General features: G+C 43.0%; 1 protein-coding gene across 4 annotated transcripts in view; it reads left to right on the top strand.

Moving 5' to 3' along the window:
* Window positions 1-3,675: 3,675 nt before the first annotated feature.
* Window positions 3,676-21,755, top strand: part of PHAF1 (phagophore assembly factor 1) — a 60,353-nt gene continuing 42,273 nt past the window's right edge. Inside the window, exons 1-2 of one of the 4 annotated variants that reach the window (XM_073605490.1) lie at window positions 3,676-4,982; window positions 17,359-17,483. In XM_073605490.1, the coding sequence (XP_073461591.1) occupies window positions 17,420-17,483 (64 nt within the window). In that variant the 5' untranslated portion in view covers window positions 3,676-4,982; window positions 17,359-17,419. Of the gene's footprint in view, window positions 4,983-5,477; window positions 5,604-17,358; window positions 17,484-21,755 lie in introns of those variants that run through there. The other 3 variants (XM_073605487.1, XM_073605489.1, XM_073605488.1) reach the window with 3 other exon arrangements.

Here is a 21,755-nt window from a genome sequence, read left to right as displayed (position 1 = left end):
GTGTTCCTCCTGACCCTCGGCTCCTTCTGTTCCATTCTCAGCGGGATCTGGGCTGGAGATACGAGAGGGGCCGACCTCATCATTTCAATCTCCCTTCAGGTACGCGACACCAATATAGGTCAAAGGAATAATATGGCCCCCAAATCTCCCATTAGAGAGGGTAACAGTGCACAAAACAGCACAATGGGGGAACAAACTCCCCATGCCTCTCGGCAGTACAATCAATTACAGCCAAACGCAAACCGCAAAATAGGGACCCACCAGCAGCTCAGTATGTGGAGCAGAATGCAGGAAATTACCAAGGACAACCATACAATTATAAGAAACCCTACTATAATTACAACGAGAATAGGGGATCTAATTACAACAGAGGTAGACCACCATACCATGGGCCTCCACAAAACAGAATAAGGGATATCAAGGAAATAATCATCTTCCTAGAGGGAATTACCAAGGGAATGCTCTATACTATAGATGTCCCCCACCAGGGGGGCACTATCCACAAAGCTACCAGGTTGGAACACCCCATAGAGGAGGACAACCACAATATAGGGGTCCACCACAAGGAGTACCATCAACAAGAAGGACCATCTCCCTCAGGGGGAAGGACAATACTACTCGCCAAAACTTCAAAGACCAAGATTTGAGAGACCACCATCCGATTACTACGAACCAGGGCCTACTTGAAGGACATAAAGCACACCTTACAGTTGCTGAAGGGATGCAACAAAAGAAGAGATTTTGTGATGGCCACGGCCGATGTGGCCTCTCTATATACCAGCATTGATCACCAGGGAGCCATGAAAGCAGCCAAATGAGCTTTGAAAAAGAATACCAGTATGGAACAGAAACAACGTAGGTTTATTTTGAATTGCTTAGACTTTTGACTAAAGCACAATTACTTCTGGTATGAAAGCAATTATTACCTACAAATAAGAGGCGTGGCTATGGGGGCTAAATTTGCGCCTAGTGTGGCCACCTTGTATATGGTGAAATGGGAGGAAAAGGTGGTTTTATATGATCAGGACCCAAGGATTTTATTTTACAAACGTTTTATCGATGATATACTGTTAATTTGGAGTGGGACCAACGAAGATGTAGAAGGGTTCTTACAATAGATGAATGACAATGACCATAACATTACGCTATCATGGGATATTGGTAAAGACAATATACACTTCCTGGATCTAGAGATCAAAAACACCCCCCGAGGCATAGAAACAAAAACTTACTTCAAAGAAACGGACCGCAACTCTTATATACCCACATCAAGCTGTCATCATAGGCCCTGGATAAATAATATTCCTAGAGGACAGTTCATGCGCATTAATAAGAACTGCACTAGGAATGAAGACTTTGAGGTACAAACAGAAAGACTAACAAAGATGTTTGTAGAAAAGGGTTATCAGGCTGAATTTTTGGAAACGGAGAAAGGGAGAATTAGAGACGTAGAAAAGGAAAGCCTAATAAAGGACAAACATTTAAGTGATAGTACGAATGACCACATGGGGACCTGCATAGTCTTAGACTATAATCTACAAAATATAGATGTGGAGAGGATCATTACCAAATATTGCGGGGTCCTGAAACAAGACATACAACTAAAATATAGCTTGCCAGACAAACCAAAGATCTACAAACGTGCCCCAAATTTGAGGGACAAATTAGTGTATAATATTGTTGAGCCACCTCCGTCCAGGCCGATGATGTTTTGGGACATGAAGGGCTTTCATAGTTAGCAGATGTTATAGTTGCATACGGGTTCCAAATAATTTTAGGAAATTGAAAACATTTATTAACCCCAACACCAAACAGTCATACACTATCAGAGATTTTATCTCATGTGACACTATTGGAGTGGTATACGTTATAAAATGCCCTTGTAATTTAATCTATGTGTGTAGAACCAAAAGGGCATTAAAAGTCAGAATGGAAGAGCATGTCAGAAACATTTGTAAGGGTTTTGACAAGTATTTTCTATCAATGCACTTTAGGGACAATCACAATAAAAACCCAGAAGGGATGCAATTTTGGGGCATAGAGTCCCCGAAACGTCACTGGAGGGGTTCAAATTTCATAAGGGAGATCAGCAAAAAAAAATCTTAGTGGATACACCAACTGGGGTCCTTGGCGCCGGGAGGGTTAAACAAAGAATTCGACCTGAAATGCTTTCTTAGTAATAATTAACCTTAAGAGTAGTGAAGCGGAGAAGTTATTTACCATGACCTATGGGTGTAATTTTTATGAGGATGAGGAGACTTCTTCTGGGTCTGGAATTTGTGTAACCAATACCAATGTGCAGTACCAATATGGGTGCCCCTAGTGACCAATCATAGAGATGTGTGTTCTTTTATATGCACCGTCCTGAGTTAGAAGTATAAAAGGAGAAAATCTTCTTCCAGTGGAGTTTATCATATTGTAATGAGGCTGAGAATATAAAGGGACTATATATCAGGTTGAAAATGGAGGCAATACAGTGATATTGAGAGTAGAATTAGATATCACGGACATTCTATTGTATTATACAAGAAAATGGCTGCCATAACACTATATAGTGACTGACAGAGCAACCCTCCAATCAAATTCCCCTTGAGGAAGATACGTCACAATCCCGGTATCGACACGCGTTGGGGAGGGGACAAGACGGTGCAGGAGGCAGTGAAGCGTTCTCAGCAAAGGAAAGGACACATCACTTCAGCGTTACCTCTGTTTTTGTAAAGAGTAGTGCACTGTAGCACCCACTAAATGTGAGTACCCAATAGAAGGGGCTAAGTTTTGTAAATAAATAGTGTTTAAACAATATCACACTATTGAGTTTTTTTTTTTTTATCATATACATGTGGAAAACGTTATCAGCAACCAGCCAAGGATTTCAACACAATCACTGAAAACAGGTGGTTCATATGCGTGTTCTGACCAGGCTTAATTGCAGGGTGACACGCTCTAAGGTGAGCGCACATACTAAAGGGGGGAGCACCTCAGTGGACACAAGGCTATCACCAGCTGCTTTGGATTTTGAATTGTGAATGGGCTTTATATATAAAATGCATGCCATTTTGTGAATCAGGCAACATAGCACTTTGTAGTGCATGGGAACAAGTTTGTGAATATAATTTGAACACATATATCTTGGATTTCTAATTTTATGACAGATGATATTTTAGTATACTATACATATTGCATTATATTGTTGCACAGAGTTACCTCATTTAACAATAAGTTGTGTCACTATAAGCACTTTATGTTTGTGATCTTCTATGGGCACATTGTGTGTGTATACATGGAAAGGCAGAGGGAATAATTAATAGTTCACAAGCTGCACTAGATTGGAGCACAGAGTTACATCTTTTAATTAGTGGTGTCACTAGAGTATTTTATGTATATGGTTTGTTACAGATATAGAGTGTGTATATATGTTTAGAAACACACAGGTAATTATTTTTTACTAGAAGTTAGCACAGCACTTTTTTCTTTTACTTATGACATTTTTTTCCACAAGTTTATGGAAAATGTGGAAAGGAAATTAAAACGTCTTTTTCTACGCATTTTTTACACATTTTTACGACACTGACGGGCGCTGATGAGGATCCCCTGATAGAGTGGCACTGATGAGCACTTACTGATGGGCACTGTATTGGCACTAATGGGCACTTTAGTGGCACTGATGGGGCACTGTGAAGCACAGATGGGGCACTGATGGTGCACAGATGTGCAGTGCTGGACACGGATGGGCGCTTTGAAGATATAAACAAAACCTCAAGCGGCCTCACGCTGCAGTGTGTTACAGCCTAATGCAGCTTACCAATCATTAGGTGTGGTGACTGCATTGAAAGAGAGAAGGGTTGCGAGAGACAGAGAGAAGGAAAGAGAGAGTGAGAGAGAGAAAGAAGGGATAAGAAAGTGAGAGAGACAGATTGAGAGAGAAGGGAAGAGAGACAGAGAGGAGGGGAGAGAGAAAGAAAGAAGTGAAGAGAAAGCGAGAGAGACAGGTTGAGAGAGAAGGGAAAAGCAAGAGGGAAGAGAAGAGAAAGAGAGAAGGGTTGAGAGAGAAGGGAACAGAAGGAGAGAGAAAGGGAAGAGAATGAAAAAGAAGGGTTGTGAGAGCCAGAGAGATGGAAAGAGAGATATAGAGAGAGAAAGAAGTGAAGAGAAAGTGAGAGAGACGGTTGAGAGAGAAGGGTTAAAAGAGAAGGTAGGAGAAAGAGAGAAGGGAAAAGAATAAAAGAGAAGGGAAAGGAGAGAGAGAAGGGAAGAGAGAGAGATGACAAAAGGTAGAGGGAAAAAACAAGATAGAAGGACAGGAAAAGAGGAAGGGGAAAGGAAAGGGGGGTGGGAGAGAGGAAGATATATAGAAAAGGGAAAAGTGAGCAAAAAAAAGAATAGAGGAAGAATAGGGTGGGGAGGAAGAGAGAATGGAAAAGAGAAAGAAATGAAAAGAAAGTGAGAAAGAAAGAGAGAAATTCACAGACGGAAAAATAAAGAGAGAGAGAGATTAACAGAAAGAAATAAGGGGAGAGAGAAAGCAAGAGAGTGATAAAGGAAAAGAGAAAAAAACAAAGGAGGAATAAGAGAAATGGAAATGACAAGATCGATAAAGGAAGCGAGAGGGAAACAGAGAAATGAAAATGACAAGAGTTAGAGAGAGAAAAGGAGGGGAAAAAGGAAGAGAAATGAAAAGAGAGTGAGAAAATAAGAAAGAAACAGTGAGTATAAAAAAGGAGGAGAGAGAAATAAAGGAGGAGGAAGAGAGAAGAAAATGACAAGAGAGTGAGAAAGAATGAGAAAAAGAAACAGAGAAAAAAAGGAGGAAAAAGTGAAATGGTAATGGCAGGAATGGGAAGGGAAGAAAGTGAAACAAGAAGAAAATGAAGAAAGGGAGAAATTGGAATGACAAGAGTAAGAAAGGAGAGAGAGGACAGAATGGAAAAGAGAGCTGAAGAGAGAGAAAAGAAGGGAAAGAAAAAGAGAAATGAAGAAAGAACGTGAGAAAATAAGAGAGAGATGAACAATAAGAATAAAAATGGAAGAGAGAGTAAGGAATGAAGAGAGAAATAAAGCAAAAGAGAAATTAAAAGAGAAAGGGAAAAATAAGGGAGAGAGGAAGACAGAAAGAAGGAAGGGATGGAGGGTAAGAAAGGAAGAGAGAAACTTACAGAGAGAAAGAAAGAGGGAGAGAGAAAAGAGGAGTGAAAAGAAGAGAAGTCATAGACGGAGGCTCCTCCGCACACACACGTCCAGCTGGAATGAGAAGTGATGAGGTCGGTGGGGTTGTGCGGTGATGAGATCGGTGATGAGATCGGTGGGGTTGTGCGGTGATGAGATCGGTGGGGTTGTGCGGTGATGAGATCGGTGGGGTTGTGCGGTGATGAGGTCGGTGATAAGATCGGTGGGGTTGTGCGGTGATGAGGTCGGTGGGGTTTTGTGCGGTTGTCGCGGTTCTGTACACAGAGCCCCCTCCCCCTCTCCATTCCTGATCCCCGTGTCACTGTCCCCTCCAGCTCCTCCCACTCTGGGCGGGTCCAAGTGTCACTTTACGGCCCATCTCCTCAGAACCGGAAGTTTTTCAGCAGCGACCGGGAGAAGAAGGTAAACAGAGGTGAGAGGTGTGTATTGTAGAGTGTGGCTTCTCTGCTCCGTGCTGTGTGTACCCGAGGTGTGTTCTGTCATCACAGACATGACAACTGTGTACAACACAGGAGATTATTCTACACAGGCGACCTGCTGTGGAACTACAAGTGTCAGCAGTGTGTGTGTGGGGGGGATGGTGGGGCTCCCTGTATTGTAGGCTGGGCCTCTATAGTGTGTCCTGTACAGGGGGGGCTCCATGTAGCAGTATTGTGCTGTATTCAGTGTCCCTGACATCTGCCATTTAATACTGTGTGTTGGGACATAGCTGTGTGTAGGGGGAGGGGAGGGTGGGTGAGATGCTACTACAAGTCCCAGCATGCCCAGCCAGCATTCTGCACATAGATGTGTACATAGCCACCTACTGCCTGCATGTGGAATGTCCCCCTCTGTATATGATTGTGTATTGCCTCCATGGTATACCATTCATGTCTGTGGCCCTGAGATCTGCCATGACTCCTAATCCTGGTGACATTCTGTCTGCTGGTGACACAAGTCCCATCATGGCCACTCAGGTGAAGCCTGACTATGCTGGGATCATTTCACATTGATCTCAGACCACCTACTACAGTGATCTCCAATCCTATGGAAATCCTATTCCAAAGCCTCTCCAATCCTATGGAACTCCTTACCCCAATCTGTCCGCTTATCTCCTATTCTATTAGCTTTTAGACGATCCCTGAAAACCGTTCTCTTCAGAGAAGCCTACCCTACCCACACCTAACAATTGTATTCTCATTTTCTCCATCAGCTCATCCCCCACAGTTATTACCTTTTTGTTTCCACTTGTCCCTCCCTTCTAGATTGTAAGCTCTAACGAGCAGGGCCCTCTGATCCCTCCTGTATTGATTTGTATTGTGTGTACTGTGTGCCCTTCATGTTGTAAAGTGCTGTGCAAACTGTTGGTGCTATGTAAATCCTGTATAATAATAATCTGGCACAGGGGCTCCATATAGGCCGGATACACGTCACCTGAGTTGTGTTTCCTGCTCCTTGTCATGAGATCAGGGCAATTGAACCGACTCAGTCAGGTAGATTTACTAAAACTGGAGAGTGCAAAATCTGGTACAGCTGTGCATAGTAGCCAATCAGCTTCTACCTTCAGCTTGTCCAATCAAGCTTGGACTATAAAACCTGGAAGCTGATTGGTTTCTATGCAGAGCTGCACCAGATTTTGCACTCTCCAGTTTTAGTAAATCGACCCCCTTGTTTGGCGCTTCATTTTTCATGGCAAAACACTTTTTTTTTTTTTTGTTTGTTTTCCTTAACACATGTTGCCGCGCTCTGTGATGCATTGTAGTGTTTGGCACTAGAAGTAAATGCGGCCTGTTCCATTATCACCCTGTGTTGTGTTGGTGTGTCCCATTGGAAATAATGGATCCCAGTTTGTCATTGCTTTCTGCCTGTGTTGAGCAAAGCAGCCCAACGGATGTTGTGATGGGCCCTTAAAAAGGAGTTCCGTTCCCCCAGCAAAAAATGAGTCCAGCAGCTACAAATACTGCAGCTGCTGACTTTTAATATTAGGACACTTACCTGTCCTGGAATCCAGTGATGTCAGCACCCCAGTCAATGTTTCCATTGCTGCCATTCATAGTAAGGGAGCCGAAAAGGCTTCACAGCCAGTTCCCTCCTGTGCATGGGTGAAGCGCACTCCCCTAACCCAATGGCCCGGTGGCAGAGGAGGGGGGCCAAACTTCCAAGTGATCGTGATGCGATATCCCGGAAGTGGGGACAGGTACCTGTCAAAACAGGTACCCCCCCCCCCCCCAAAAGGTGCCAAATGTGGCACCAGAGGGGGGGCTGATAAGTGAATTTTCTACTTTTGGGTGAAACTCCACTTTAAATAGGAACTTTATCCCTTCACTTTGCTTGTTCCCCCCACCCTTTCTTAGCTTTTAGGGTGGGTTGGCCTCAATAAACATACTCACGTTCCCAGTGAATCCAACATTTATTTATTTATTTATTTATTACAGGTGCTTCTATAGCACCGTCAATTTTCGCAGCACTTTACATACATATTGTACATTTCGATCAGTCCATGCCCTCAAGCTTACTCAGGTCCCTAACTCACATCCATACATATACTAACATCATGAGCATTCATTAGGGCTAGTTTACACTTTCTTCAAAACATGGCTTCGGACAGGTTAAAGCTCTCTGAACACCAGTCAAAGCCCCTTCACTAAATAAAATGGTTAGTTTACAGTCCTGTTTATGCCTTTGCTTTGCTTTGGCTTCACTTAAAAAATTATTCCCCATGTTGCTTTAGTAGTGCTTCAAAGCATCTTCAAAGCCTCCATAGAAATATGACAAAGCTCGCTTGAAGTACCTGCAGCTTTTGAGAGGCTTTAATTCAGCTTTCACACTGGAGAAATTTGCTTTGTTTTGGAGAAATTGCAGGTATGAGATATATGCACACACACACCGCATCTGTCAAGCTTCAACAAAGCTTCAAAAGAGCATCACTAAAGGTTCACTTAAGCACCACCAAAGCTTCAAAAACACATCATAAAAGCATGTTGAAGCGGTAGGCGCTTTAATGTGTGTCGAAGCCGAAGCAAGTGTAAACGAGCCCTTAAAGTGGTTGTAAACCCTTACAAACCACTTTTTACTATAGGTAAGCCTATAATAAGGCTTACCTGTAGCTACCCGGATATCTCCTAAATCTGAATGGTTTAGGAGATATCCCCCCCCGTATCAGCATGTGCCGACATCATCTGCACAAGTAACTCTGGGAGTGATGTCGTCGGCTGGAGCGGTGTACGGGGACCGATATGGGGGCTTCGATCTAAGGTGAGTATTTCATAATGAGCTAGTAAGCTATGCATACTAGCTCATTATGTCTTTGTTTTGCAGGTGTTTGTTGTGTTGTTTTTTTTTTTTTTGTGGGTTTACAACCACTTTAACCACTTGAGGTCCGGGCCATAGCCGAATGACGGCCACAGGGCGGACCTCAATTTCCGGGAGGCCGTCATGGGACGTCCTCCCCTGTGCACGCTCACCGCGCGCACCCTGCAGGGCGGGCTGTGATCACCGAGTCACGGAGACTCGGATGATCACAGATCCGAGTAAGGGGCCGGTCCTGGCCCCTTACCATGTGATCAGCTGTCAGCCAATGACAGCTGATCACATGATGTAAACAAAAGCTCGGTGATCGGTTTCGTTTTCTCAGCGTGAGGAGGAAAAAAAAAGCCGATCACCGCCTTATGTCAAAGGGACATCGGTCCCGAAGAGGAAGGAGGCACATATGCCTCATCTGTGCCTGCAAGTGCCATCTGTCATTGCCACCTGCCAGTGCCCACAAGTGCCACCTATCAATGCCCACAAGTGCCACCTATCAATGCCCACCAGTGGTGCCAATCAGTGCCACCTAGCAGTGCTGCCATCAATCAGTGCCCATCACTGCCACCTATCGGTGCCCATCAGTGCCGCCTCATCAGCGTACATCAACGAAGGAGAAAAATTACCTGCTTGCAAAATTTTATAACAAAATATCAAAAAATTTTTTTTTTTTTTTTTTAATTCTGTTTTTTCATTTTTTTTAACAAAAACTAAAAACTGCAGAGCTGATCAAATACCATCAAAAGAAAGCTTTATTTGTGGGAAAAAAATGATAAAAATTTCATTTAGGTACAGTGTTGTATGACCGCACAATTGTCATTCAAAGTGCGACAGCGCTAAAAGCTGAAAATTGGTCTGGACATGAGGGGGGTTTAAGTGCCCAGTAAGCAAGTGGTTAAAGAGGTGTATTTTATTATACAAATACTGATGTATTATGCAAGGGAAGCTTAGGCTAAGCCCTCATTTGTCACATCCTAGTGAGCAGGAGGCTGGGAGGACAAACAATGGCTGCTCCTGCAAATGCTTTTGGAAACACCAATAATTGCCATATGATTCAATCTGTGCTGTGGAGGGATATTCTTTGTGGGATATTTCTTCTTGTTATAGCATCCTCATTTATGATAGATTAGAGCTTTAGCAAATAATACATCCTATATAAAACATACGGTATAACATTACTGTCTTTAGTTGTTTAACAACAAACCATTTTTTTTTTTTTCTTCTGAACATTCAAACACAAGTAGGATTATTGATCTGAAATATACCCATGTGAATGGATTACTTGAGATTAGGTTATCCACATAGGGAATAAGCTGGACAGAGCTCAATATTTGGGCACCAGCCAGTTCAACCAAGTTAAATCCATAAATCAGGCTTTCGTAACATAGTCTCAGCACCCTTTAAAAATTTGCAAATCTCAAGGCACCTCAGTCTCTAAAATGTAAAAAGGTAAATGTACTTATCGATGGGAAACTTGAGCCTGGGATGATGCTGTCAATCGCCTTGAAGTTAAAGGGGTTGTAAACCCTCGAAGTTTTTCACCTTAATGCATTCTATGCAGGGGCCGAGTCCTGCTGTCTGTGTCAATGAATACAGCAGCAGGAGACGGGAGCGCGCCCGCCCGCATGAGTTCCCTCATGGAAAGCGGCTCTCCCTGGGGGCACTCGAGAAGAGTAGGAGCGCCGCTGCGGGACCCCAGAAGAGGAGGATTGGGGCCACTCTGTGCAAAACCCTTGCACAGAGGAGATAAGTATGACATTTTGTTATTTAAAAAACAAAAAAAACAAAACTAACCTTTAACTTTATATCAAAAGCCCCCATTCACATCAGATTACCCCCATTAAAGTGTTTGTAATCTGCCTCCCTGAACTTGCCACTTCCTGTATCCCCCTCTCTGTACCGACCACCATAATCGGGGCTGCTGAGCCCTGACCAGCGTGGTCAAAGTGCATCCCTCTGTCATCAGCAGCCTGCTCTCAGCTCTCCTCTCTCCCCCTCACTCTCTCCTCTCTGCCTGTTGGCTCTTTGTGTGTCTTCGTCTCCGCCCCCAGCCGCTATTAGTAGAAATCCAAAACTTTTAAAGGGTAACCCACTCTATGATACTCAGGCATACCACACTGTATATGCCTTTTCTAGAAACGAGGCTTGTAAATACCTATTTAGAGCTATCTTCAGGCCAGCCACGTAACTTTACAGCTCCGAGACAGGGCTTCTTACCCCCCCCCTTCCCATTCCTCATCACATCAGATTCCCCCATTAATCGGAGATCCCCAATTGCACAGTGGGGTCCAGAGGGGTGGCCATGATACTTGGAGCTAGTTCATCTCTTCATTTTATGTGAAACAATGAACTTGCCTATTAAAGTAATCCACCTTTCCCCACTCCAGATGCTTAATTAAAGTGTTACTTAAATTAAATTAAACCCAGGACCCTGCATTCACTATATCTGGTCTCCCACAGTACACAGTACACAGAACATGGAAATGCAATTATTTTAGTAAATATAAACTGATAAATACCTTTTTTCGTGAGCAGTATATAGCAGTCATGTGTTTTGTATGAGTGTCTGGTAAAGCTTGTAGGAGGAATTTTCATACTGCACTGAGCTGTACTATCAGGATTCAGAACCCCTGACTGTGGACAGTGATGATTGGCCCTGTGCTGATCACATGCACTCTCCCAAGAAAAAAAAAAAAACCTCTCTAGCAATACACACCAAACTGAGCATGTGCAGCTTGACTATATAGACTCCGTGAATATCAGGTTATTTTTTGGAGAGTGGAAGGAGTAGACAGGATCGAACAGCCTTTTTACACAATGGAGAGGATTAACGCTTTTATGTTCCACACTGAGGGGTATATCAAGCATGCTTTACTGCATTTACAGACTGATTTTACTGTTGTGGTTTTCGTAACACTTTAGGGTCCTTTCACATGGGCTTTCCACCCGGCGGACTCTGTTTTGCACAGCGGGGATTGATCCGCTGTCCCCCGCTTAGCAGGTGGATGAAAAGTCCTTGTCCACTCACTGTGCAGAGATGGACCTGTCAGAGCCCTGCTCTCCTCTATGGGGAGAGCAAATGAAAACGGACCACAGAAGAAAGCCCGCAGTTTGCTGAAGACAAGCAGACTAAGGACATGGATTACTGGAACCATGTCCTGTGGTCTGATGAGACCAAGATAAACTTATTTGGTTCAGATGGTGTCAAGCGTGTGTGGCGGCAACCAGGTGAGGAGTACAAAGACAAGTGTGTCTTGCCTACAGTTAAGCATGGTGGTGGGAGTGTCATGGTCTGGGGCTGCATGAGTGCTGCCGGAACTGGGGAGCTACAGTTCATTGAGGGAATCATGAATGCCACCATGTACTGTGACATACTGAAGCAGAGCATGATCCCCTCCCTTCAGAAACGGGGCCGCAGGGAAGTATTCCAACATGATAACGACCCCCAAACACACCTCCAAGATGACCACTGCCTTGCTAAAGAAGCTGAGGGTAAAGGTAATGGACTGGCCAAGCATGTCACTAGACCTAAACCCTATTGAGCATCTGTGGGGCATCCTCAATCGGAAGGTGGAGGAGCGCAAGGTCTCTAACATCCACCAGCTCAGTGATGTCATCATGGAGGAGTGGAAGAGGACTCCAGTGACAACCTGTGAAGCTCTGGTGAACTCCATTCCCAAGAGGGTTAAGGCAGTGCTGGAAAATAATGGGGGCCACACAAAATATTGACACTTTGCCCCAATTTGGACATTTTCACTTAGGGGTTGCCAGCAGTTTAGACATTAATGACTGTGTGTTGAGTTATTTTTAAGGGGACAGCAAATTTACACTGTTATACAAGCTGTACACTCACTACTTTACATTGTAGCAAAGTGTCATTTCTTCAGTGTTGTCACATGAAAAGATATAGTAAAATATTTACAACACATGTGAGGGGTGTACTCACTTTTGTGAGATACTGTAAGTATATAGTGCAGTCTTTGTACATACAGACAGGTATTGAGATGTCCCAAGGAGCATCTAGTATAACTGAGATCTAAATGTGCTTCACAAGCCACTGGTTGGGTATATCTTCTCACAGCACAATCTATATTTTCTCTTTATGTGTTTTGAAACACTTGTGTCAGCATATACTGTATGTATAGTCTCTTATCTGTGAAGTCACTGAACTTATTTCCTGTTCTGTTTTCAATTTGTGTGTAGCTATTTTTACAGCTACAGTATGTATACAATGTTACATTGCACTGGGACTGCTTTGTGAGTATAACACTGGTCTGCCTAATTCAGGTTGTGCTGCTAGCATTTAAAGATGTGTGAACTTATTAAATATTGAGCAAGATCGTGAAATGCCCAGAGGATTCTGCCATGAATAACTGGTAAATATGGATGGCAACCTCAGAAATATTTCATGAAATATAAAGGGGCAAGCTGGTCAAAACATCATTTTTTTTGTGTTGGTAATTAAAGAAAGTACTGTATTTATTGGCGTATAACACTCACTTTTTCACCATGAAAATTGGGTGCAAATAGTGCGTGCCTTCGGGGGGGGGGGCTAGGATGAGCACCGTCAGGTTACATAAAGTGAGAATCTCCTGTTTACTTGGCGGCCTCTGTAATAGGAACTCCCGTCTCCTGGGCCTCCATTGGACCATGGTTCTGTCTATCATAGGAGATTCTCACTGTATGTAATCTGTATGTAATCTGTCGGCACTCGTCCCGCCCCCCTCCCTGTCCCCTCTAGGCTGCAGATGGGCATCGATCAGGCTGCATTGATGGCAATGGTGAGGCTGCTGCATTGATGGCAATGGTGAGGCTGCATTGATGTGGACTGATGAGGCTGCATTGATGGCACTTGTGAGGCTGCAGATGGGCATTGATCAGGCTGCATTGATGGCAATGATGAGGCTGCAGATGGGCACTGATCCTTATTTTGCTTCAAAGTTCCTTATTTAAAATTTAAGTTTTTTTCCTGAAACTTCCCTCTTAAAATGAATGTGCGTGTTATACACCTGTGCGTGTTATATGCCGATAAATATTTGTTTTTTAATAAACAGGTCCCCTGCAGGTTGTGCCATAATGTGCTAGTTAGCATCGCACCTGTCATAATGTGCCCTTCAGCGCTGCACTGTCCTCGCCCTCTCTGGTTCTCACTGGGGCTTCTAGCTTCTCCCGATCTTCCTTCTGTGTTCTGTCTGTTCGATCGTTTGGATGGCCAGGCCACAAAGAGGTCACTCCCGTGTGCTTGTACACAGGAGTCACATCACCATGACACAGATCGGGTGCCATGGTGGGTGCCATGGCGGCACATGTGCTTCTCAGGGTACATGACAACTGACAGGCAGGGGAAAGCATTTATGGCAGAGGAGACCGATAGGGGCTCTTCTGTCATAACAAGTTTGCCTGTCAGCAGATTTCTAAAATGAGTGTTCAATACCACTTTAAATCATTAAGCTTCTTTTCTGTTTCCCAGACCAGCCTTCATCCCAGTCAGTCTTTTGTTTTTATTGCTATAGCTTTGTTGAAAATATAAAATCCTATGGTATAAAAAGTTTACATATCAGATTTCATATTGGATTGCCAAACTCACATACTTTAAATTGTTTTTTTTTTTTGTGCAAGCAAGTAAAATCTTGATTACCAGGGCAAAAAAGAGAAAACAAAGGGAGAGTTGGCAAATTTAATATGTTTACCCAATTGTATATTTAAGGTGGGTTCACACTGGTGCGATCACAGACATCACATGTGATTCACACCGCATTGCTGTGCAGATCACATGCGATGTCTGTGCGATGCAACTTCAGCCATACAAACTGTATGGCTGAAGTTGCATCGAATTCGCACCAAAAAGGTGCAGGACCCTTTTTTTGGTCCGCACTGGAATCGGATCACATAGGTGTTCACACCTGGGCGATCCAATTCCTCCACCATTTCACAGTTCACACTGCAATCGGCGAACTGATCTGGGGGTGTCATTAACTTTACATTGACACCCACAGCAGTTTGCAGATGTCAGTGTGAACCGCCGGCGATTCAGATGCGATGCGGGAACCTGCCCACATTTCCGTTTCCTGCATACTGTCTTCTTACGGAAAACAATAGTCTTTATTTAAAGTGGTTCTAAAGGCAGAAGGTTTTTTATACCTTAAAGCGGAGGTTCACACAAATTTTTAACTTAATCTTACCCCCTTCGATTCATTGCATAGATGTTCAAATGCCGCATGAAAAGTTTTTTATTGCCGTAATTACTTTTATATTGAACTTTGGCACTTCCTGTTTCTCCTCCCGTGAGAGTAGGCGTGTTTATTGCCTTTCCCCGGCACCGCACTGTCTCCTGGGAGCTTAGTGTCCAGCTTCCCAAGATTCAGTGCGGAACGCCACCATGCTAAAATCTCAAGAGATCTGGGAGCTCGGCATTCACCACATCCCTGAAATCAATGCTTGTGGGCTTCACATGCCTACAAGCAAGATGAAAACGGCCAGCATCACATTTTATAAGTTATTCTTCAGTACAAAATCAGACAGAGGCGGAAATATTACACCCAAACTGTGAGTAGTATTTTGGGATTAGCAAAGTTTCTCAATGACCTAAAAAAAAAAAAAAAATTGGTCGCCGGACTCCCGCTTTAAAGTGTTTCTAAACCCAGAACCTGCATTCACTATATCTGATCTCCCACAGTACACAGAACATGGTAATGAAATCATTTAGTAAATATAAACTGATAAATACTTTTTTCTCATCAGCAGTCTATAGCAGTCTTGTGACTTCTGTCAGTGTCTGGTTAAAGCTTGTAGGAGGAGTTTTCATTCTCCTCTGATTGTCCTATGAGGCTGCATAACCCCTGACCCTGGACAGTGCTGATTGGCCCTGTGCCGATCACATGCACTCTCCCGCCAAAAAAAAGAAAAAAAATATTCTAGAGCAATACACACTAAACTGATGAGCAGAGTGCCTCCAAGGCTCTGTACTATCAGGAGATGGATTGGGGACAGTGGAAGAAGGGGAGGATTAGACAAGACAGGATCAAATGCCCTTTTTACACAATGTGGAGGATTAACCCCTTAGGTTTCACAGTGAGTATAACAAGCATTCCTTACTGCATATACAGACTGATTTTACTGTTGTGGGTTTAGTAACACTTTAATGCATTCTCCTCTTAAGGTAAAGTCCAGCTCTCCCCTTCTGAGCCCCACCTTATACTTACCTGAACCTAATCTCAGTCCAGCAATGTGCATGAGAGCAGCATCTCTCTCCCTTTTCATTGGCTCCCACTGCTGTCAGTCACAGCCAGTGAGGAGGGGATGGGGGCCGAAAAACTGCCAACAAATACAGAATATTTGACCGTATACTGTCCCTTAAATTTTACATGAATAAATAACATGATAGGTACACTTATTCAAGTTTTATAGAACCTCAAGCCTATAAACTGTTGGAGTATACAGAATGGAATTCCATTGCACAAGAGGTGTTTTTCTACTGCACAAAGGTTACTATTACAATAGTTTCTCAAGAAGTTTACTCCATGGATAGTTGATTTAACACAGCCAGCAGCTTCAAGAGTTCAAGCCAGGTGAGGTCTGTCGCTGGTGTTTGTCATTCTGACTACTAATGGGGGTTCTGTGCTCTACAACTGCTAACCGTCACATAGAATTTCAGGCGTGGGCCAAAGACATCATAAGGCTATAATGAGATTTGAAGTACATTCATGCCTCGTGCTTTATTCAAATAGTCCAGAAGCCAGTTGCACTGCAGAATGTAACAGTCTTCGTAGGTAAGGTTTAGTTTAACCAGGGGTCTCCAAACTTTCAAAACAAAGGGTCAGTTTACACTTTAGTTTTACACTTTTACATGTGTGTGTGTGTGTGTGTGTGTGTATATATATATATATATATATATATATATATATATATATATATATATATATATATATATATATATATATACACACACACACAGAGGCGTGATTTCACTGCTGACAGGGCTTCCATCTTCACCCGGTCTTCCTTCTGTGTTGAGCCGCAATGGCGTCACTCCTGCGCATGTACACGGGAGCCACGGCATACAGCTCTAAACGCACAGCATGAGTGTGGCATCTCTTCAGAGCGCATGCGCCAATTACATCACCAGCTGCAGAAACACTGAATATCTCCTAAATGGTGCAGGTTTAGGAGATATTCTTGGTACCTAGAGGTAAGTTTTTTTTATGGCTTGCTATGGGGGAACACGTAGAAGAGGAGGAGCCAGAAGTGCCAGCGGGGGGACCTGAGAAGAGAGATTGGGGCAATACCACTGCACAGAGCAGGTGATTATAACATGTTTGTTATTTTAATTAAAAAAATAAAAATAATGTTTGACTTTAGTATGACTTTTATGTTTAGTACAGAGAAGTAAAGCTTCTAGAGCTGTAGACATTTAAGCCTGCATCTTAAGGTGAATTGTAATTAAAGAAACAGACCATCCCTTGAAGTTTCAAATCCCTTACCCAAATGTACCATTGTGGCAGGCTCTCTGGGAGAACACATTCTGCCTTATTTGTTCAATAAGGTCCCCTTTGCTGACTGAGATTTGTCCACATGGACATCTTAGTAGCAGATAAATGGTTAACAACACGAGATGATGTTAACACACAAAGTGAACTTTCCCGAATTTTCATATTTCATTACATGCATTATGGCTCTGTGAAATCAACAAGGGAATTCATTCAAATTCAATGATTCGCATCATTTACCCCGCTTTTGTCTAATGAAAGATTTTATTATCAGCTGTAATTAAACACTGTATTTATATTCTATTAGTAAAGCAAATACAAATGGCTTTTTCTATGTTACAATCACAATCAGGCCTGTGTTTGTACGGATTTTCTCATTTTAGTTTCTTCTCTGATATTTTTACAGGTTCAGCTGTGTTAACAGTCTGGATCTAAGCTGACAGCTGGTACCTCCCCGTCCTGAGCCAATGCTGGATCTGGAGGTTGTTCCTGAGAGATCCCTTGGCAACCAGCAATGGGAGTTTACCTTAGGTGAGTTGTGTTATTTGGCCAATGGCGGTCCAAGTCTAGCTTAAACAGGAACTGCAGTCTGCTCGCATAATTTGTAATAAAACCATCTTTGCCATTCTGAAGCTTCCCTCCAACCACTTTGCATATTATTTTATATATACTGTGATTCTGTACTTGCCAAATATGCTGCAGAAATCTCCCTCCACTGAGTCTGTCTGCATCCATTTTATATATGGGCAGCTGAAGCTGCTGCCTGTTCATTTCCTGGATTTACACAGGCACTCACCTCCTGCTCTACAGCTCTCATTGACCCTCTTATGACTCATTCCTCCTCCCTTCCCGGCAAACTCTCACGAGAGGAGTCTGTGATGGAGGGGAGTCTGTGATGGAGGGGAGTCTGTGATGGAGGGGAGTCTGTGATGGAGGGGAGTCTGTGATGGAGGGGAGTCTGTGATGGGGGGTTCTGTGAAATACTAATAAGTTTTATGTTGATTAAAATTGTTCTTTATTTTAAATATAGTATTTTGTTTTTTTTGCACTACAAATAAGATATGTGCAGTGTGCATAGGAATTTGTTCATGTCTTTTTTCAAACTATAGTCCAGCCCCCCAACAGTCTGAGGGACCGTGAACTGGCCTCCTGTTTAAAACGTTTGAGGACCCCTGTGATAGACCAGCACAAAGTGGCACATAATTGTGAAGTGGAAGGAAAATGATAAATGGTTTCCCACATTCTTTACAAATACGTGAAAAGTGTGGCGTGCATTTGTATTCAGCCCTCTTTACTACGGAACTCCTAACTAAAGTCTAGTGGAACCAATTGCCTTCAGAAGTCACCTAATTGGTAAATATATCCACCTGTGTGTAATTTCATCTCAGTATAAATACAGCTGTTCTCTGAAGCCCTCTGAGGTTTGTTAGAGAACCTTAGTGAACAAACAGCATTATGAGTGCCAAGGAACTCACCAGACAGGTCAGGGATAAAGTTGTGGAGAAGTTTAAAGCGGGGTTAGGTTATAAAAAAATATCCCAAGCTTTGAACATCTCACAGAGCACTGTTCAATCCATCATCCGAAAATAGAAAGAATATGGCACAACTGCAAACCTACCAAGACATGGCCGTTCACCTAAACCGCCAGGCTGGGCAAGAAGAGCATTAATCGGAGAAGCAACCAAGAGGACCATGGTAACTCTGGAGGAGCTGCAGAGATCCACAGCTCAGGTGGGAGAATCTGTCCACAGGACAACTATTAGTCATGCATTCTACCAATCTGGCCTTTATGGAAGAGTGACAAGAAGAAAGCCATTGTTGAAAGAAAGCCATAAGAAGTCTCATTTGAAGTTTGCGAGAAACCTTGGGGGGGAAACGGCAAATGTGGAAGAAGGTACTCTGGTCAGATGAGACCAAAATTGAACTTTTTGGCCTAAAAGCAAAACGCTATGTGTGTCAGAAAGCTAACACGGCACATCACCCTGAATATGAAACATGGTGGTGGCAGCATTATGTTGTGGGGATGCTTTTCTTCAGTAGGGACAGGGAAGCTGGTCAGAGTTGATAGGAAGATGGATGGAGCCAAATACAGGGCAATCTTAAAAGAAAACCTGTTAAAGTCCTCAAAAGACTTGAGACTGGGGCAGAGGTTCACATTCCAGCAGGACAACGACCCTAAACATACAGCCAGAGCTAAAATTGAATTGGTTAGATCAAAGCATATTCATGTGTTAGAATGGCCCAGTCAAAGCCCAGACCTAAATCCAATTGAGAATCTGTGACAAGACTTGAAAATTGCTCTTCACAGACGCTCTCCATCCAATCTGACAGAGGTTGAGATATTTTGCAAAGAAGAATTGGCAAAAATGTCACTCTCTAGATGTGCAAAGCTGGTAGAGACATACCCAAAAAGACTTGCAGCTGTGATTGCATTGTAAGGTGGTTCTACAAAGTATTGACTCAGGGGGCTGAATACAAATGTACCCCACACTTTTCACATATTTATTTGTAAAACGTGTTGAAAACCATTTATCATTTACCTTCCACTTCACAATTATGTGCCACTTTGTGTTGGTCTATCAAATAAAATCCAAATAAAATACATTTACATGTTTGGTTGTAACATGACAAAATGTGTAAAATTTTCAAGGGATTTGAATACTTTTTCAAGACACTGTATGTGTTAGAAATGACTGTTAAAGTGGTTGTATAGTCTTTTTTACCTGTAGGTAAAAAAAATATCTCCTAAACCTATACGGTTTAGGAGATATTCCCCTTGTTAAGAGCCGCTGACTGCAGCGGCGCATGCGCACAGGGGATTCTTGGCTGAAGGCCCGGCAACTGCCGGACCTTGCCGGGTAAGAAATATCCCGCGCGCATGCGCGGGAGTGATGACATCACGGCTCCAGCCACTCACAGCGCTGGAACCGCGATACCCGGAAGATACGCCGAGGCAACATGACAGCTCCCTCGGCGTGGACCAGGTAAGATACCGACGCCTCGTTCTAAGGTAAGTATTTCATAATGAGCTAGTATGCGGTGCATACTAGCTCATTATGCCTTTTGCTTTACAGGGGTAAAAAAAAAAAAAAAAAATTTCAGCTGGTATACAACCTCTTTAATAAGTGCAACAAAGAAAATTGTCAAAAAACTGGACAGGTCAAAGGACACAGTAATCTAAAGGGTTGCGTTTTACCCAGAAAAGAAAAATTATGGTTTTATTTTTATTTTTTTTCCATTTAAAAAACAGCTAACAGGAGACTGGTACCCGTTGTACAGCTCCAAAAAAAATAAACACAGGATCACACAGTAACACATATATACAGTGGGGACGGAAAGTATTCAGACCGCCTTAAATTTTTCACTCTTTATTATATTGCAGACATTTGCTAAAATCATTTAAGTTCACAGAATTGTTGACATTTTTGCAGATTTATTAAAAAAGAAAAACTGAAATATCACATGGTCCTAAGTATTCAGACCCTTTGCTCAGTATTTAGTAGAAGCACCCTTTTGATCTAATAAAGCCATGAGTCTTTTTGGGTAAGATGCAACAAGTTTTTCACACCTGGATTTGGGGATCCTCTGCCATTCCTCCTTGCAGATCCTCTCCAGTTCTGTCAGGTTGGATGGTAAACGTTGGTGGACGGCCATTTTTAGGTCTCTCCAGAGATTCTCAATTGGGTTTAAGTCAGGGCTCTGGCTGGGCCATTCAAGAACAGTCACAGAGTTGTTGTGAAGCCACTCCTTCATTATTTTAGCTGTGTGCTTAGAGTCATTGTCTTGTTGGAAGGTAAACCTTCAGCCCAGTCTGGGGTCCTGAGCACTCTGGAGAAGGTTTTCGTCCAGGATATCACTGTACTTGGGCGCATTCATCTTTCCCTCAATTGCAACCAGTTGTCCTGTCCCTGAGGCTTAAAAACACCCCCACAGCATGCTGCTACCACCATGCTTCACTGTTGGGACTGTATTGGACAGGTGATGAGCAGTGCCTGGGTTTTCTCCACACATACCGCTTAGAATTAAGGCCAAAAAGTTCTATCTTGGTCTCAACAGACCAGAGAATCTTATTTCTCACCATTTTGGAGTCCTTCAGGTGTTTTTTTAGCAAACTCCATGCAGGCTTTCATGTGTCTTGCACTGAGGAGAGGCTTCCGTCGGGCTACTCTGCCATAAAGCCCCAACTGGTGGAGGGCTGCAGTGATGGTTGACTTTCTACAACTTTCTCCCATCTCCCGACTGCATCTCTGGAGCTCAGCCACAGTGATCTTTGGGTTCTTCTTTACCTCTCTCACCAAGGCTCTTCTCCCCCAGATAGCTCAGTTTGGCCGGATGGCCAGCTCTAGGAAGGGTCTTGATCGTCCCAAACGTCTTCCATTTAAGGATTATGGAGGCAACTGTGCTCTTAGGAACCTTAAGTGCAGCAGAAATTTTTTTGTAACCTTGTTTTTTTTTTTATGTGCCTTGCCATAATTCTGTCTCTGAGCTCTTCAGGCAGTTCCTTTTGACCTCATGATTCTCATTTGCTCTGACATGCACTGTGAGCTGTAAGGTCTTATATAGACAGGTGTGTGGCTTTCCTAATCAAGTCCAATCAGTATAATCAAACACAGCTGGACTGAAATGAAGGTGTAGAACCATTTTAAGGATGATCAGAAGAAATGGACAGCACCTGAGTTAAATATATGAGTGTCACAGCAAAGGGTCTGAATACTTAGGACCATGTAATATTTCAGTTTTTCTTTTTTAATAAATCTGCAAAAATGTCAACAATTCTGTGTTTTTCTGTCAATATGGGGTGCT

Source organism: Aquarana catesbeiana, linkage group LG11 (assembly GCF_042186555.1).
Source record: "Aquarana catesbeiana isolate 2022-GZ linkage group LG11, ASM4218655v1, whole genome shotgun sequence".
Taxonomy (NCBI): domain Eukaryota; kingdom Metazoa; phylum Chordata; class Amphibia; order Anura; family Ranidae; genus Aquarana; species Aquarana catesbeiana.
This window is presented reverse-complemented; position numbering and strand designations above follow the sequence as displayed.